This window comes from Panicum virgatum, chromosome 7N (genome assembly GCF_016808335.1).
Source record: "Panicum virgatum strain AP13 chromosome 7N, P.virgatum_v5, whole genome shotgun sequence".
Taxonomy (NCBI): domain Eukaryota; kingdom Viridiplantae; phylum Streptophyta; class Magnoliopsida; order Poales; family Poaceae; genus Panicum; species Panicum virgatum.
The window spans coordinates 46034471-46053315 of NC_053151.1; the positions used below are offsets into that span (position 1 = coordinate 46034471).

Consider the following 18845-nt stretch of genomic DNA (forward strand, 5'->3'; position numbering starts at 1 on the left):
ACTCGAGTCCACAAATCCCGCTGGCTGAGAGCAGTATACAGCCTCTGACAAGGTGCCGTGAAGAAACGCATTCTTTACATCCAGCTGGTGCACAGGCCAAGTGCGCGAGATCGCAAGCGAGAGGACCGTGCTCACCGTAGCGGGCTTCACGACCGGGCTGAAGGTCTCATCATAGTCCACACCAGGCCGCTGAGTGAACCCCCGGAGAACCCAGCGAGCCTTGTAGCGCTCCAGTGTGCCATCAGCTCGACGCTTATGCGTCCAGATCCACTTGACAGTCACCACATTGCAACCAGACGGACGCGGCACGAGGTCCCACATCTGGTTGGCAAGAAGAGCCGCGTACTCCTCTTCCATCGTGCAACGCCAGTGAGGATCCGCCAAGGCGTCGCGGACAGAGGAGGGTACCGGAGAGACCCGCGGCTCTCCCTCGGTGGCGGAGAGAGTCGCGGCCTGGGACGCCATCCGCCGAGTCACCATGGGATGGATATGCCGAGGATCCCGATGGATGACCGGCGGGTGGTACACCTCCGGCTCGGCTCGAGAGGGAGCCGGAGGAGGCGGCGGCGGCGACGGCTCCGGCGTCGCAGGAGCCTCCGGAGCAGGAGGCGGCGCCAGCGTCGGCGCCGAACGACGCCGGTACACCTGCACCGGCTCAGCGTACCACTGCGGCGCCGGGTTCGGCGCCGAGCGACGCCGGTACACCTGCACCGGCTGAGCGGTACGTACCGCTCAAGTACAGGTGAAGGCACCGGGGCCGCGCGTGGTGCAGCAGGAGACACCGGGTCCGTGCGCGGCACGACCGGAGGTCCGAGGGCCGCGTGTGGCGCGACCGCGGGCACCGGGGCCGCACTCGGCGCCGCAGGGATCACCGGAAACGGTGCCGGCGTCCCGGGAAAACATGCAGGAAAAGGACAGACAGGTAACGGTGGCTGAACCACCGGGTCAGTCGGAAACAGAGACGCCAGCTCGGGGTCAGTAGAAGGTGTAGAGGAGGTAGAGTAGGGGAAATCCAACTCGTCAAAGACGACGTGTCGGGAGATCAGAACGCGGCGAGAGGTGAGGTCAAAGCATCGATACCCCTTGTGGTCAGGGGAGTACCCGAGGAACACACAACGAGTCTGTTGGAGTAATGGGCTTGGCCCATTTATTCTAAAGCATTAAAAGAATTTAAAGCCCACTATTAATGCTAGGGAATCAATGTTTAATTCCGTACCGGGAATTGAGGAGGATCTCAACCAACTTAAAAGGTGGACTTCTTGTACACCACTTGTGAAGCCGGTAAGAGGAGGACGGTGAACCACGCGCGCGCGCGCTCGCCTCGCCGAGCCGGGCCGGGCCGGGCCGTGGCCGTGGCCGTGGCCGTGGCCGTGGCCGAGGCCGAGGCCGAGGCCGAGGCGAGGCGCGGCGCGGCGCGGCGCGGCCGGCCGGACGGGCGGTGCGGCGTGGCGCGGTGCGATGTGATGGCTATTTTGCCGTTGACAGCAATTAATCGTGCGATTAAACGTGCAATTAAATCTGTAATTAATGGCCATAACCGCATCACCTAAATGACTCTGATGGTGTCCAGGTTTAACGATCCTGAGCACCTGAGTCACTATATAAGGAGTGTCATTCCCCTCATCCATCCTGCACCAGAGCACTGAGGCAACTCGGCTCCTCTCTTCTCCCTCTCCAGTTGCAACAACTGAGTTCCCCAACGCTAATTTCTGCGCGCACAGAATTAGCGTGAGCAGGCCTCCGAAATCTTGCTCGCCTTGAGATCCTGCACGGGATAGGCGGGCAATCAGGTTTTTGGGTAACGCTTTAGCGTGACTGCTCAAAAATACTAAGGCTTTGCCCGATTGTACGACTACTTCCTGGTGGACGAGCCGAACGACTACGTCGACTACATTCTGGTGGCCGAACGACTACGTCGACTACATCTTGGTGACCGTTCGTGGGACTGCACTGCGAACTTCTTCCTGCACCGATTTAGTTCGACTACTTCGACTGAGGCCAACCGAGTAGATGTCTACTCCAGTTGGTAACAGCGCAGCCAATGCCTCCGGCAACGGCCCCGCTTTAGGGTACTCCCTGAAACTTTGGTTATTTATATTGTTTATGCTTATATGTGTGATAAGTATAAACATGTTCACATGTTTTATTTTACTCCTTAAAGTCATAGAAATATTGCTAGTTTATACATTTAATTTTGGAATTAAAATATACCGAAAATTGCCTAGATTTCTAACAGAGTCGAGCGGGGCGCCAGCTTGTGAGAAGCGGTGGCGGAGGTGTTAGGGTAACACACACACCCGAAGACCCGAAGGTGGTCGTAGCGAGGAGGGGTACCGAAGAGAGCGTGGTGTGGAGTGGGAGCAGGAGAAGCAGTGGAAGGAAGGCGGTTGAGCAGGTAGGTGGCGGTGTGGAGGCTCTCAGCCCAGAAGCGCGGGGGCAGAGAAGCCTGGATCAGATGGGTGCGCACAACGTCGTTCGTCGTGCGAATCATCTACTGGTTTAGCCCGGGTTGGGGAACCTTTCTAGCTCTGCCATGTAAACTAAGATAGTTTATACAATGTATATCATAACCTTTTTTATTCCATTTGAGAATACTCAACTAGTCGGTAATTTCCTTGAGAAAACTAGAAATTAGAAATTTGTAGTCATTTGCATTATTGCTGCAGAGTGTGATTTCAGTAATTGATCATCGCAGGTCGAAGGAGCCAACATGGAATGAAAACTTCACATTTAACATTAGGAAATCTCGAGAAAATCTGCTTCAGGTATCAAGAAGTTATAATTTCATGGTCCCCATTTTGGTCCAATAATTTTACTTGTGTGTTTTGTACTCTTGTTAACCGTTTCTCCTTGGTCCCATTAATCTGTCGACTATCTTGGTCACGTAGCCTTGTAGTGATATTGGGCTTGATCCAGGTCTTATGAACTGTGTTGAATGTTGGGTACATCAACACCCCTGAAACTTAAGATGAATCATCAGCATTTACGTCATATCAAATATCCAATGTACTGAAATGCATGTCTGTGATTTTCAGAAGTCCAGAATACATGTTGAAGATTGTTTTTATTGACTCAAAAGCGGATAGAAAAACATGCATTTCAGTATAGGAAATGATAGTAATCAACCATATAATTTTGTGGATATTTAATTTTTTTTTCTAATCACTTACTTTGCCATATCATGGTGCTGCTATGAATGATTTTTGTGCCTTTTGGCATGTGGTACCATATTCCACAATAGGTTGCAGCTTGGGATGCAAACCTTGTTACCCCACACAAACGCATGGGAAATGCTGGATTGTACCTTGAATCACTTTGTGATGGTAATTCTCTGTATTAACAAAAAATAGCAATATCTCCCTCTCGTATTTCCTTCATTATATCAAAGATTATTTTAGCCCATTCCCAATAGGTTATGGATACTGGTTTCCTTATTCCTCTCAGTGGGACTGGTCTGTACAGAATCCTGGCCAAATTGATGGTGAAACAGGATGGTATTGACCCGCAATAATGGGAAGCTAATAAAATTTGAGAAAATGAACAGGTTGCTTCTATTATTTATGATTTTGGTGTTACATCAGAGAAAAAAAAAATAGTGATTTACAATAAGCTTGATTCAGTCCAAATGCGGTCGAACCTTCCAAGTCACCATTTTCAGTGAATCTCAAATATGCAACTTACCATCTGCACTGGAATTTCTGATATATTATCTAACAACAACTATTGTTTTCTTAATTATAGGGAGAGCCCCCGATCACATTTTTCTCAACCGTTTAATCTTTCAGATCTAAATCTCTGTGCATCCTGTTGAAAATCATACAGGGCGTATGGACCAAAGTCATATTGCTTATTCATCTCCACTTAAGTACTTAACTATATTTCAAAAGATGATCTTCTGAGTTTTGCTTCAAGTGACCTTTGCATTTGTTATTCTAATAGCAAAGACTATTTGCTAATATCCATAAACAGTAGTAAGTTAAACAATGTCTTGCTGAAACTATTTATTGTTAATGCTATAGCGATATTTCCAAAAGAAGTTGACATATACCAAAGTACAACTTAGGTTTTTTTGAAGATGGTATAGATCTATGTTCAGCTGTGTCAGTTTGGTCAAAATGAAAGCACTATCTGTAGGTTGGTAGCTTTCTTGTCTCTTAATTCGATTTTCATTGCAAGTACTGATGTAAAAAGTTGCTTAGAGTGCAACCAGGTGTCTCCTTAATCTTTGATGTGAACACATGTTTTCATCTTGCTCTTTGTAGAAAGCTTATAGTGCCCTTGTTCCTTTTTAGGAAATAGTCATGATGTTACTGTTGAATTAGAAGGCCTTGGTGGTGGAGGAACTATTGAGATAGAGGTAAGACCCTTGCAATTTTTTTCCTGGTCATTGAGCACGAAGGTGCACGCTCTAACAACTGATCCTTGCCTCCCAGATGAGGGAAGAAGCGGCAAAATCCTTACTTATCTTTCTTTTTATTTTTCTAATCCTTCTATCAATATGTTCCTATAAACTGGTAGCAATATTAAGTTTGTTGATGGTGTTGAATATTTGTAATGTTGTTTCATTCTAATCGGTGATCTAAGTTTCATGTATAATGCTTCAGGTCAAATACAAGAGTTATGATGATATTGAGCGCGAGAAACAATGGCGGAGAATTCCCTTTGTATCTGACTTTCTTGTGAAGAGCAGCCTGGGATCTAATCTTAGAACAGTCCTTGGATCTGAAAATATAAATGCAAGTCAGTTTGTGCAATCCGCATTTGGGCAACTATGTTCTTTCACTTACACGTACCTTCCAAAACCACCATCTTTGGAAAGTGGAGGTGAGGTCTCTGAAAGTGTTGAAGAGTCCCGGGATAACCTAGTTGAATCAAATGAGCTTCAACATCAGAATATTGATTCTGGTGACAGTTCAGATTCTCAATGTGAGGGTCAGTCTCCTGCTGCAGCTGTTAACGGTGCGGGAAATGCATCGTCAGGTATGAAGGAATCAGATGAATACTTCTGGAGAGCTTTGAATAATGTGCTCAATCAAAATGTTCTACAAAACTTTGGATTTTCTCTTCCTGAGGTCAAGAAATTGGATGGATTTGACCTATTAAGTTCACTTGGTTTAAAATCACGTGAAATTGCTGAACAGAAATATCTAGAATCTGGATTGGCAACTGCAGATACTTCAACAAGTGATGACAGTGTAACAGCTCCTGAAGATGCAGTTGGTGCTGTCAATGAAAATGGAGCACTGACAAGCAAAGAGGAGAAGGAGCAATCTTCCTTTCTGGACATCAATAAAGTATCTTATGATGTATTGTTTTAAACAGAGAATATACTAGGTGCTCTAATGATACTTTCAAAAAACCTCTCACCACATGACAACAATTCAGTAACAATAAATGAGACAAACAGGAAAGATGATATGATCGTAGAACAAGAAGTTGCTGCAGCTGAAGACTCTATTGATAAGGATAATGTTGTTACATCTACCAAACTATCCGTTGATGCGCAAAAAGCAGAGGATATGCGGCATCTGTTTGCAAGTGCAGAGACTGCCATGGAGGCATGGGCTATGCTTGCCACCTCACTGGGACGTAATAGTTTCATCAAATCAGATTTTGAAAAGATATGTTTTCTTGACAACGTTTCGACAGATACACAAGTGAGTTATTGTTGTGATATCAATGAGTTTGTTGTGTACTCGTGTTGGTAGATTATATGAACAAATGTGTTCATGTTTCCATTTGGCGTGATCCTTCACGAAGAAGGCTGGTTGTTGCCTTCCGAGGAACTGAACAAGTATGCATTAACAGAAAGCCTTGTTTGGATTCTTTATTAATAGAAATTTCACTTGATACTTGTAATGTATCCCATCTTATTCACTTTGCCTTGCATTGGTTGCTACATACCTACCTAGTCAAGGTGGAAGGATTTGAGAACTGACTTAATGCTGGTACCTGCTGGGTAAGACTTAAGAAGCACCACTGTATAAGTAATTTTTCCCCTTTTTAAATTGAATGTTCCCTTGGCACAACATGTTTTCACCCTGATTGCAGACTAAACCCTGAGAGGCTTGGTGGTGATTTTAAACAAGAAATTCAAGTTAGTTATCTACTCTCTTCCTTCTCTTTATTATGTGCTTGTTCACATGTTATGCTAACTGACATGTTCTTGCACCATGTATTAGGTTCACAGTGGATTCTTAGGAGCATATGACTCTGTTAGGAATAGGATCATGGCTCTTATCAGATATGCCGTAGGATACCAGTAAGTAATTATAGTGTAATATGAAGCGGGGAAATTCATTTCAACCTTCCATAGCATGTTCTCATTATCCACAAGGAATTTTGGCTTTATCTCTCAAAATTATTGCTGAAAAAGCAACCATTGGATTCAAAACTTGGATGCTTCTGCGTTTAGTGCATATAAAGCTCCATCAAGTAACTATCTCAAACTTTATATTCACAAAATATCTCATTATTCCACTGTAGGGATGAAGAAGATGCAGAAAATATATCTAGGTGGCATGTATATGTAACTGGACACAGTTTAGGTGGAGCACTAGCAACCCTTCTTGCTCTTGAGCTTTCATCAAGTCAAATGGCCAAGTAAGTTAGAATTTTGGCTTGATCTAAATCTATGATCTTGTCATTTCACAGACACCATATGCATCATTTGATCCACACTATGTGGAAAGAGGTAAAAAATCAAGCATTTAACATGTGGTAAACCTAAAAAAGATTAAATGAACTTGGATAGGTTCTTGACTGATCATCCTCTAGATAATGTTTACCTTCATAATGAAGAAAGAATGTCAGGATACTGTGTACTGTCATTCTAATAAATGGTTTGTTGCACTGGTGCTTCATTCAATTTTAAGAACATCATTAGTGGTTTAACTTCATATCTGTATATGATTCTGTTATAAAACCGTCAACATAGCTCACCAATAATTTATGTATGTATAACTCTACTCCTGCAGTTGGCAACTCTCAACAATTTCTATTATGGTTTTCTACTATTTTCCTACACGTTTTTCAATATTAATATGTTCATATGTTTCATGTCACCTTTGTATAGGAATGGTGTCATATTTGTGACAATGTACAACTTCGGCTCCCCTAGAGTGGGAAATAGAAGATTTGCAGAAGTCTACAGTGCGGTAATTTTAAGACCATTTACTAACTTTGATTTAGAAATGGAATACTTGATAAAGTGCAACTGAGAATGATAATATTCTTCTTGACATGACATATTTGCTGGTATGAAACAAGGGTTAGTTAAATCATTTTATTTTGGAGTTGTGGAAATGAATGTGAACTTTGAGCAACTTTATATTTTTATGTACTGGCATAATTCTTAAATCTTCTTTCTGTCCTTTATATATTGGACAAAATTTTTTGGTTAAGTTCGTATTGAATATGAATATCAAGTACCTATCTAGTTTTAATTTGAAATATTGCAACATCAAGTGTCTTGTAAGCTTCATAGAAATATTATTACAGAGGACATACAAAATGCTGCCAGCCCTTTGTCTCTGGATGAGTGAAGGTAAGATATATAAAAATGGTAAAAAAAAGAAAACGGGAATAATCCAACGCTTTCATTTGGTATTGGAAGATAAGATAGTAAAATATTGTTATCCTCATGCAGTATGGTCGTATTCAACTCCTAGATAAGATATGCCTACACCCATGCCAAACCAAATTCCAGAATCACATATAGTTGGAATCATGTATATATGATTATGCGTTAAGTTGTAACTCTGATACTATAGTAAAATGTTCTTGCCCTTATGCAGTATGGTGGTATTCGGCTCCTAGATAAGATATGCCTACACCCATGCCAAACCAAATTCCAGAATGACTCCAGTTGACAGTAAATCTTATGTGTATGTTTTTAATGTTTCAATTGGTGAAGCCTATTAGCTGGAATCCATTTATATATTATTATGGTTTAAGTTGTAACTCTGATGCTGTTTATGGAATTTAATTGCAATGATCTATGAACTAGAAAATTAAAAGCAACCGCAACATATTTTTAAAAATTTTTTGGATTATTTTGCAGAAAGTAAAGGACAGCTGGAGAATTGTCAATCACCGAGATATCATTCCGACAGTACCACGTCTTATGGGCTATTGCCATGTGGAAGCACCAGTTTATCTCAAATTTGGGGATTCGAAAGATGCACTGGTAATGTAGTTTATCTATCCTATCTTGAGCCAAACATGTTCTAATAATGTTGATGATTAGGTATCCAGATCCCCCAGTTGTCAACTAAATCATAGAACTGTATCTGTATGTGGCACAGGTAAACAATGGAATATTAGATGATGAAGACCAAGGTGATGTGATAGGGGAGTACACACCGGATGTTATTGTTACTGAATTTGTGGGTGTCTTGCCACTGTCTGTTACTAGAATGTTATTGCTCACATTGTTCTCTCTAACTGGGCTTATTATTCGCTGCAGATGAAAGGAGAGAAGCAACTTGTGGAGAAACTACTGCAAACAGAAATAAATCTTCTCCGCTCAATCAGGGATGGTTCGGCCCTTATGCAGCACATGGAAGACTTTTACTACGTCACACTTCTCGAGGTTCCTAACACCCTCTACGTTTTTCTGATGATTGAAAACTAGATCTGCTTTTATGATATGACATCGTGTCAAAAGCTCCTTAAGGCCAGATAGCACTAAATCACAATTGAATTGTGCAGAATGTGAGATCGAGGTATCAAGTGGCTGGCAGTGCAAATGATGAATCCCGCCAATTGACAGCATGATCCTAGTAAAATCGGACAGTTCAACATCCTGGATCTTGTTTGCTCACAACGACTAGAGTTCTGAAGGAGGACATTGCATCGTTTGAGCTACGGAGGTGCCATGGCGTGTCCGATCCTCGCTCTTCTCCATCCAAACATGCACATCATATGACTGCCGTGCCATTTAAGCATTTCAATGCACAGTTTATATGCGGATTCCGTATTCTGTGAAAAAGGTGTGCGCCGGTTCACTGGTGGATGCCGGTAGCAGGTAGCGCTGTGGCTACTAGTAGAGATGCTTGGGCGAGCTATTTTTAGATGATGTAACTAGTGCACATTCTGGTGCTGTTTGGTTCAGTGCTTACATCGGTAACGTTAACGTAATTAGAAAGCAGTGCTATAGGTTACAGTTTAAGGGAATATCGATGTTTGTTTGGTTCATCGCATGTGTATGTAACGCGATCGAATATCACCGGAAAGATTTTGATCTTCGCCGGCGGCCCTGCTAGCTAGAAAGAAATGCTATCACGAGTTCATTCACCGGACTTGCAGGTCGCCCAAAAATTGCCATGGTCACTTCCTCCACCTTCTCAGCCACGTAGACGACGCAGCTTGCGCCACCGTTGCTGCTCCGATCCGGGCCCCGGCCGTCCTCACCGAAGAGCAAGGGTGAGGGGCCGGGGCGGAAGTGCCTGGTGGTCGGGTCGCCGGTGCTCGTCGCATGCGTGTGAACTAGCGAAGGTTGGAGTCGCATGACGCGGGGTCAGGAGCGGTATCGACTTTGCAGTGCACCGTATCGGATCACAGCGAATTCGCCCCGGCAAAGAAGGGTAGGGGGCAGAGCCGGTGAAGTGGAAGCCGATTTGCCACGATGAGGCAGCCGGCGGCGGCACCGGAGCGCAAGGTGGACACTGTCGCGGTGGCGTGGATACGCCGGACCCGGTGCCGCTGATGCCTGGCCGGCTGGGCTGCAGGGGACATGCACACGGCAGAAGCTGCTCGAGAGTTCCAGGCATGCGCCGCCGACATCGACCCAGGCGGTGGCACGGCCAAAGACACAGGACGAACCTGCCAAGATGGATGGCCCGCACGGCACGAGACGGGATGGGACTTAGATCGCCGCGGCGAGCTCTGAGGCGGGCGGCCGACATGCGCGCGGCGACCAGGGCCTGGTCAACCACCGGCGCGGACTCCTGATGACCGAGGATCGTAAATCTCGGCCGCTCAAGTCCAATCAAACGGCTAATATATCACCTGGGGTGGACGGTAAATCAAATACCGTCCACCCTTGGGTCAGTCCGCCCGCCGTCGCCCACCTAGCCGCCACTCTCGACGCCGGCAACCACGCATCCTGAGCTCGACCACGTGATACGTAGCACGCAGTGGCAGGAGGCCCTCGATCCCGCCGAGCTGCCTCTGGAGTCTTGTGCCCCGCCCGCCCGCCTCTGGAAGGCCATGCCCGCCAGGGCGGTCGGCGCACCACACCTCGGCGCCATCCACATTCGCGAGAGCTGCGCCGAGCTCCAGAAGATGGGTTCAGGATGGCGCACGGAGTGTTCTGCGTTCCCGCTCTCCTCGGTGTAATCTTCATCGACGCGCGCGGTGGCGATGGCGCGGTTGCACGCCGACCACGAGCTGCAGCGCGTGCCGGTGGTCGGTGGACTTGGCGGCGCAGCAAGACGGGACGAGCACGGGCGAGATCGTCGACGTGTGTTTCGAGGCGGGCGGCGTGCGGGCACCCGCACCATTGGTGACAAGATGATGATGCAAAGGAAATTTAAGATGGTAGAGTAAATTCATCTGCAAGCTAGTATAGCCGACTGCAAGAGCTGGTCTCATGGAGCTGCCCGGCCGACACGAAGTCACGAAGCATAAAGTTGGCAGGGACGATCAGGTGCCGGGAGACCCCTCCGACTCGGGGGGAGATGAGGATGTACCCGTGTCGAGGCGAGAGCCATGCTCGATCACGAGATCAGCTGAAAGCATGGTCTTGTGGAGTTGTAGTATGTTTTATCTGCTGACAAGTTCGGCGATCGCTGACGAATTTGCGCACTTTGTCTTGGTTGCACTTGGGTGGTTGCTTTGATGAGTTCGTCTTGGTAATCTAGCAGTTATTGTGACAACAATTAAACGAGGGCAACATCTCTGTAGTTCCTTCCTGACTTCTGAATATTTTTGTCGTGCATAGGAGACCGAGTATGCATGATGACTGCATCAAAATGCACTTCAGTGGCTGGGATGGTGATCAATTCTGGATGACGAGTTACCTCTGCTCCTATTTCAGACCGATTTAATCTAGGAAAAAAAGTACATCGATTGATTTGATTTCAATCTATGTAGTAAGTGGCTGCTAAACTAGCGGTGCAAATTGAAGAGCTAACAAATGCATCAGTACTGATTACTGAATAATAATTTCTCTGCAGCGCCCACATCTTTTTGACAAGTCAGATCAGAGACCTAGGATGCATCCACGCGACGGCAAAGATATCAGCACTTCCTCCAAGCTAACGTTGAAACTCGGAATCTTTCAAGACCATCCATGTCATATTACGTTATCTAGAACAGTGGTGCGGTTTTCCTCTGAATTTTCTTGCCGCATTAGTTCTCCAACTTGTGTTGAGCCTGAGGTTTCTGATATTACAGCTACACAAGGTCATGTTGAATCCAATCATCGTTAGTTCAATTTCAATTTATGTTGAACTGCCAATGAACACGGAATTCTCTGTTAGTTCGCCCATTGTCTTCCCGAACGCCGGCCGCTCGCCGCATGCGGCCAGCTAGCCTCGAAGCACACCGCGGCGACCTCGGCGGCGCTTGTCCCGTCTTGCCGCGCCGGCGCACCGATAGGTCCTCCAGGTGCACGTTGCGGCGTCCTCCTTATCCGCCCTACCGCCGCGCAAGCATGGAACATGAGACGCTTCTGTCGCGCGTCCGGCAGCGGGAAGCCGGCCGGGAACACCTCGGCTCGGCGGCAGCGGCGCCAGGTCCGATCCGGCTGCAAGGTCAAGGTAGTCGGTTCGTCGGCTCGTCGCAAACATGATCATCAGGCGCTCGTTGATCTCCTTGCTATGGAACGCCTTCAGGCCAGTAGGTCCACCAGCACACGCTTCAGCTCGCGGTCGGCGTCGAACCGCGCCATGGCGACGGCTCGCGGTCGGCTGCCTCGTACAGAGTGGCAGGGGCACGATGCGTGGTCCGATCCATAGGCAGCACAGCGGCCTCGCGAACCTCCTGCATCACGTGGCAAAGCTCACCACGGCGTGCCAGCGTTGTCGTCGTCGACGATGGTGGCGGACTGGCGGCTAAGGTGGACGGTGTCAAGAGGCAGACCGAGGCCAAGGGTGGACGGTAAATGAAATACCGTCCACCCCTGGATTGCTACATTTACCGTTGGATCGAACTTGACCGGTCCAGATTGACTTGCTTTATCACAAAAAGGGCCGCCGCCCGCCCGCCCCCTTTCACCGCGAGCCACCCGCATGCCGGCAGCCGCGCTGCTCGCCGCGGCGATCATGGCGGGCGGATTCGTCCCGCGCCGCCGAAGTGCCCGCCACGCCTCCGCGGCGCGGCAACCTTGGTAGGTTAGTCCCGTGCCGTGCCGCACCGCCGGGTCCTCTGGGCCGACATCGCCACGCGCGCCGGGCAGATCGGAGCCGCTTCTGCCGCACGCGCGCAGGCAGCAGTCCCGGGCTCCCGGCTGCGGCGGCATCCGCCCGGTCGGTCGCAGGCGATAATCGCGCGCAAGTTTTGCTCTTCGGTGTGATGGTGTTGGACGCGGTCGAGGCAGCGCAAGCAGGTCCACCAGTACGCGATGCACACCTTGCGGCCGGCGTCGTACCGCGCCGCCATGGCGGCGTCCACCTCGTTGGTGAATTGACCGCCGGCTTCAAATTGTCACCTGAATCTCAGTCTGGACGTCTGTTCAGTGTTCACAAAGTCTGACACATCTGCAAGGAAGGTAGCACCTGTATGTAGTATTGTAGTATGCCATTCAGATTTGATCATGTCTGATACAGAGCAGTAAGCGTATCGACAAGTAACCTTTGCTGTTATGGAATAGTCATACCAATCAACAGCAATACCTGCAATGGCTTCAAGCATGTAGATGACTGTCAGTGACTCAGTGTATGAAAAGGCTGCATCTTGTTCGTAACTGGAACCCAAATACCACCACTTTTACTCCCTCATCAGTCATCACATTCTAAATAAGCTGGCCCGCTTCCTTCGTAACTGTAAAGAGTAAGGGCACAGCCAGATCATAGCAGTTTCAACCGCCGTTTCAACGGACTAAAATGCATGGCCAACGTCAACACCCAACACACATCCCATGTTTATAAAATTCATAAAGACTGACGAACGGCACAGAATCTAGCGTTTGGATGAAGTCGACGAGTTGCGCACGACTCACTTTTTGTAGCCATATTATTTCTTCAATGTGTGTTTTTTTTATAACATTCTTCAATGTGTGTTGAAATTGATCTAGACATATGGACACTAATTCAGTTTGGATTTTTTTAGATTACAAGATACAACTCAAACACTCACAACGTAAGCATACTTAGTCCTATCAACATACGAACGCAAATCCTACCTTTATAAGCATCTTCGGAGATTGAGCCGACAAATCTTCGAGATTGCCAAAGTCACCGCAGGCGTCTCACTGTCGACGAGAGTGTCGTCTACCACTGAAAACACCAATGCCGTTAAATTCTAGAATATTCGCTCCTACGAGGAGTCGAACCCACGACTTGAGTTGCTAGTGAGGCTGAGACTGTTGTAACCACTAGGCCACGGGCCCTTTCACAATTCAGTTTGGATTTACGTGACTGGCTGCTGAAGTGGACTAGGGAACGATCAATGATGACTTGATGAGAATGGTCATGAGATGACGTGCAGAAATGCTAAATTGTGTGGCAGAGATAATGCATAACTACATGAAGAATTGAATACTGTCCCGTTCGAAGTGCTCTGTTGCTAGAAATTCCTAAGTTTTCACCTGTGTTGGATCATGAGCAGACCGCCCATATCGTCTCCTCTTTTGTATATGTGGGTCCCTGCTCTTGCTGAGCACGGAATGTGATGGAACCATCTTGTATGAACGGAACAGGATATTGATGTTAAGTGTTTGGTTGAAGGGAGGGATGATCCCGGCAGGGGCGTCCCTAGGGGCGTGCGAGCTGTGCGACCGTACAGGGCCCCCAAATTTAAAAGGCCCCCAAAATATGAAGTATATCTTATGTATAGTAATATAGCAAGCTTCAATTTTGATAATTTGCAGTCAAATTTGTAGCAAAACGATGTTCAAATTGCATCCAGAAGTCACACATCTTATTCCTGATTGTCAATAGTCCGACGCCCAGCCTTCCGCTCGGCGGGCGCAGCGGTGCTCGACTCGATCGAAGGCAAGCTCGACGCCACTTCGTCTTCTGTCGCGCACTGACACTCGTGCCTTGTGGAGGCGGAACGGACTCGTGCTTGGCGGTCGCCGTCACGGTGTTGACTTGCCGTTACCGATCGCCAGACGTGAGTTGTGAGACGCCTACGGGCCATGCCCACTCCTAGACGGCTATGACAGCCTAGGCGCTGTTAGACGCCGCTGCCGCGCTGTGTTGCTGCAAACAGCGCCTCAGGCTCAGGGTCAGGGCCTCGGCCCTCCGATCTCCGCCCTCACCGTGCAGCTGCACAATACCAAGACATCGAGCCGAGTAAAATTACTATTACTTATTACTAGTGTTTAATTTTATTAAGATACTACGAGCCCATCTTAATATTTCGCACTGGCCCACATTTGGTCGGGACGCCTCTGGATCCCGGGTCAAGTGTTTGGTTAAAGGGATGAAACTACAAGCAAGCAATATTTTTTTCACCATTGGATTGAGATCCCAGGGCACTTGGTCATCTTGCCCAAACCTATTTTCCGTAGGGTGTCTGCCTGGTCTGTTGAATATATATTCAAAATTATATATTGAATTTGGTTTCAGGTCCTTTTTCCGATTTAAAGTTATGGCTCAGAAAAATAAATAATCTAATTTCTTTTTTTTTTGCAAAATATAAATAATCTAATTTGTAGAATACATGAAGCCGAGAAAAAGTAACCCTTCAGGCCATGGCTTTTGTTTTAGTTTTTATCATGCTTGCACCACATCAAAATTGGCGTGAGATCCTTTCAAAAGAAAAGGGGTAAGATCTCGTTTGGTTTTTTTAAGTAGCTATTACATCAAATGTTTAGATGTTAATTTAAATGTTTGGATATCAATTTAATATAAAACTAATTGCATAAGTTGAAATTAGAACTCTAGACGAATATATTAAATATAATTAATGCATAATTAGTGAATAGTTACTGTAGCAATTAATGATCAAATTATAAACTAATTAAGCTTAATAGATTCATCTTGTGATTAAGTCACAACTTATGAAATTAGTTTTTGTAATAAATCTATGTTTAATAGATTCGTCTCGTGATTAAATTATGACTTATAAAATTAGTTTGTAATAAGTTTATGTTTAGTTTCTAATTGGTGTTTAAACATGCGATGTGATGGGATTTATGACTTAAACTGAAAAAACAAACAAGGCCTAAGACTGTTATGAAGAGAGATTTGGTTAAGCACAAACGTTAGGAGAAACTTCAGTTGTTAGCCCTTTCTTTGTAGTCCAAGCAACGATTCTTAGCCCTTTCTTTGTCCAAGTCCAAGCAACGAGTCTTGCTGTGTGTGGGCTAATAGTTTCAGGAAATTGAATTCTCTTCTAGTCACCACATCGTTCTGCTCGTTCTTGTATGCTGGGAGTGAGATTATGGGCACGCAGGCCACAATGTTTGTCTTAGGTTACAGCTAATGAGCTGCACAACAAAATATTCATGCTTCCTTGAAAATATGCTGCATTCCAGAATTTGAGTTTACAGTTGCTTGAATCCCATGATTATTGATGTTGTCCAGTGTACAAAACCTCAAATCAAAAGAAAAGATTTACTCTTTTAACTGGGAGAAACTTGCAAGCATATTGGACCTCGAATTTGCCAGCTCTACAATCAATTCAAGCGCTGCATCAAAATAAGGGTACAGTTAAATCAAAACGTATATGAGACTGGATAAGCTTCTGCAATAAAAATCAAACCTGTTTCAAATGAAATTTGGGCTGTTCGTAGTTTTGGAGACACCAATGCTCCAAAGACTGATAGCGCTTTTGATCTCGCTTTTTGAACCTAAAGTACAAAATGAGAATAGATAAATGTGAAAGTGCAGGAATTATAGTACAGCTTCTTTATTCACTATCCCAAAATGCAGCTTTATGATACCTCAGCAACTATGTATTTAGTTTACTGAAATACATAATTGTTGTAGTATTGAAATCATACCAACGACATATCTTGAATCAAGCATATCAGGGGGTGAAGTTCACCACTCAAGCACAAAAACTTTTAGTTTTGGCGTTGCCCATTACTAGCAATGTATCTTTTTGTTGCCTCTAAGCAATGTTTCACTATCTGATATTATACCCTCCAGTTTCAAGAAATAGACTTTTTGACAAAACTTACATGACTGCTAGTGCCGGCACCAGTAGATGAATCTGATGTGGTTGCATCCCTTTCATGGTTTACATCTTCATGACAAGAGGTTAAGTAAAGCAAATAGATCTAATCAGCACATTTGCTACTTAACAGGGAGTAGAAATAGGTCACATTCTAATACCCGGGGTAGCAGCTGATCCTCGATGCCTCAACTTTGGCTCAGTACTAGCTTGCTCAGTGACATCATAGGTGGAGTTACATTCTTCTTGCAAAGACCACTTCGATAGGGCAAAGTGTGGTTTCGACTCTGAAATATAATTGAAGAATATTTTACTAATTATGAGTTAACAACTGTTGCAAACAGCTTGCAATTTGTGTATCAATGTGCCCTTCTAGCTTTATTTGCAGTAGATTTCAATGAAACAAACCAGGAACCAGATTCAAGAGAAAACACAATTATTTCTAAAATCTAGTAGTGGTTCTTCAATGCTGATAGATAGTAATTTACCCGATGGTTCCAGACCAGCATGATCAACAACTTGCAGCTTAGTGGCAGCAGACTGTTCTTTATGATCAAACAGTGTACTTGAAACGCGTGATGGGCCCATAGAATGGCGAGCACTTGCCATATCGAGCCACCCCTAGGAACAAAAATATTCATTTTTAATCAGTACTGAAACAACAAGATGACTCTGGTGCATATTGATCTATAAGCCAGAAAAGAACTAACAATATGAAGGAGCACCACACAGCTAGTGCACATTGAACATCGTATAGAAGGGACTAGCTTTTCAATATTGTCGATAAAGATGTAAGATTTGAATCTCGATTACTTGCAGGGCACTACAGTTAAGTACAGATGCAGATGATACTGCAACTTAATACACAATGTGAGGCAACTGAAAAAAAAAAGATAGAGCACTACAAATTCACACCAATCACAAAGTTTTGGCAGAGCATCTCTCCGAACTGTGAATCCTATATCCTCAAGTTACTATAGCTGATGTTAAAATGGTCTTTACCAAAACATCATGAAACTGTTGCTACATGCTAGGGTGAGAGACATGTTCTACTTAAGTATTTGTACGCTCACTATTATATTTTGAAAGGCTTGCAAATTTCATTTGGCGTGTGCGTAACTGCACGCACCAAAATAGGCTGGTGGTTACTTGCCATGAGATAAATGTCCAATTACTTGCAATTAACAAAGAGTTTATGGGAGCTAATAGTGTCTCGTCTCTCTACGCTTGCAACTCCAACACACCCTTTGTTAAGCCTCTAGGTTAAATTTGAAGGATGATGTAAAACAAACTCTAATAGTGCCTCCAAATTAGGGACGTCTCCAAATCTCCCCTTTCCACGCCTAGCCCTGGATTTCTAGTGGGCCCTACTCAACTCCCCCAGGCTGTGTTGCCTCGTCGTGCGCCTTCGCTCGTCATGCCGCGCGCCTGAGCAGCCGCATGAACTGAGCTTCGGCCTCTGCCCGCCATCGCCACGCGAGCTGAGCTCGGGCCACTGTCGCTCGCTTCTGCCACCAGTCCCATCGAGGCACAACGCCACCACTGCCTGCTTCGTTCTTTCGCCGCCGATCCTGTCGAGGTGCACCGCCACCGCCGCTTCCCTTGCTCGGCTAGATCTGTCGCTGGCACTGCCACCGCCGGAGCCGGCCTCAGCTGGTCTCGACCGCCTAAAGAAGGGAGGCGGCGCGCGGCGATAGCATCAGAAGGAAGACAAGGAGTAAGTTGCATGAGGAGGAAGATAAGGATTTTTAATTTTAATTTAAATTTTGTTCTTAATGAAATTGAAAAGAAAAATGGGTGGGGGTTGAAATATGGGGGCCCTTGCTGGACTTGGAAGCATTATGTGGAAGTTGTGATATAGGGACTAGCCCTAAAGATTGATTATATTAGGGCTGTGATTTGGGGATCTTTGCTGGCGATGCTCAAAGCACAAAAATGAATTAGGGACTGTTTGCGCAAACGATCCGAACGGGTTCCTCTACTGACATTTAGGTGGTGATTATTTGCCTTGCTTATTTAGAGTAGCTAAAGTTACGCTAAACTTTAGCATATAGTATTAGCACTCATACACATGCTAAAATAGTTTAGTCCACCTTATTAGCACTTCCGTTTGCTTGAACTAGTGCTTAAATTTAGCATTTTCACCCATTAGCGCTTGTATCTAAATGAGATATTAGTTTAAGCTCTCCTAGAAATTAGCCATGGCTAGTCTGTCTGGCTCTAGCAGTACTTGACGCTTATGTTTGGTTGCTATGCTAGAATTAGCCTGGTCTGCGAAGCTGTGTTTGGTTGATTGGCTTGCATTGTTTATAGTCGCCTCTTGTGCATGGTGAGTTAACCATGCCATACATGACCATATCTGAGTGCTGCTGCAGCGTCCTCCCAGCCATAACATCGTTCATCAAATGCCTGGAGTGCTGCATCATCATTAGTTCTTTTCGCAGCCCCGGCGCCATACTGGGACATTCTCTCGAGCTCTTGATGGCATCTGCTCCCCACAAAGCCAGCAATTGATCTCCTCTTCCCTCTGCTCTTCTTCTTCACCTGAGCAGACC

The 18845-nt window shown here is 45.7% G+C and overlaps 1 protein-coding gene and 1 pseudogene across 2 annotated transcripts; one reads left to right on the forward strand and one right to left on the reverse strand.

Moving 5' to 3' along the window:
• Positions 1-901: 901 nt before the first annotated feature.
• On the forward strand, positions 902-9285 carry LOC120681326 (annotated as a pseudogene).
• Positions 9286-15576: 6291 nt separating this feature from the next.
• Positions 15577-16924, reverse strand: LOC120683368. 2 transcript variants are annotated; one of them, XM_039965446.1, is made up of 5 exons: positions 16779-16924; positions 16452-16577; positions 16298-16362; positions 15877-15964; positions 15577-15784 (listed from the first exon to the last, which is right to left on the reverse strand). In XM_039965446.1, the coding sequence occupies exons 1-5, from the start codon at positions 16897-16899 to the stop codon at positions 15729-15731; spliced, it is 456 nt and encodes a 151-aa protein (XP_039821380.1). In that variant the 5' UTR covers positions 16900-16924; the 3' UTR covers positions 15577-15728. The 2 variants fall into 2 exon arrangements, with proteins under 2 accessions (XP_039821380.1, XP_039821379.1); XM_039965445.1 differs by having other exon boundaries at positions 15577-15802.
• Positions 16925-18845: the final 1921 nt, after the last annotated feature.

Excerpts from the sequence above, each read along its gene's own strand:
- LOC120683368 (XM_039965445.1), bottom strand. The coding sequence starts at position 16,899 with ATGGCAAGTGCTCGCCATTCTATGGGCCCATCACGCGTTTCAAGTACA. Across the intron at positions 16,363-16,451 it reads AGGATCAGCTGCTACCCCGG|ATGTAAACCATGAAAGGGAT; the intron begins GTATTAGAATGT and ends CTTGTCATGAAG. Across the intron at positions 15,803-15,876 it reads CCAAATTTCATTTGAAACAG|CGCTTGAATTGATTGTAGAG; the intron begins GTTTGATTTTTA and ends ATTTTGATGCAG.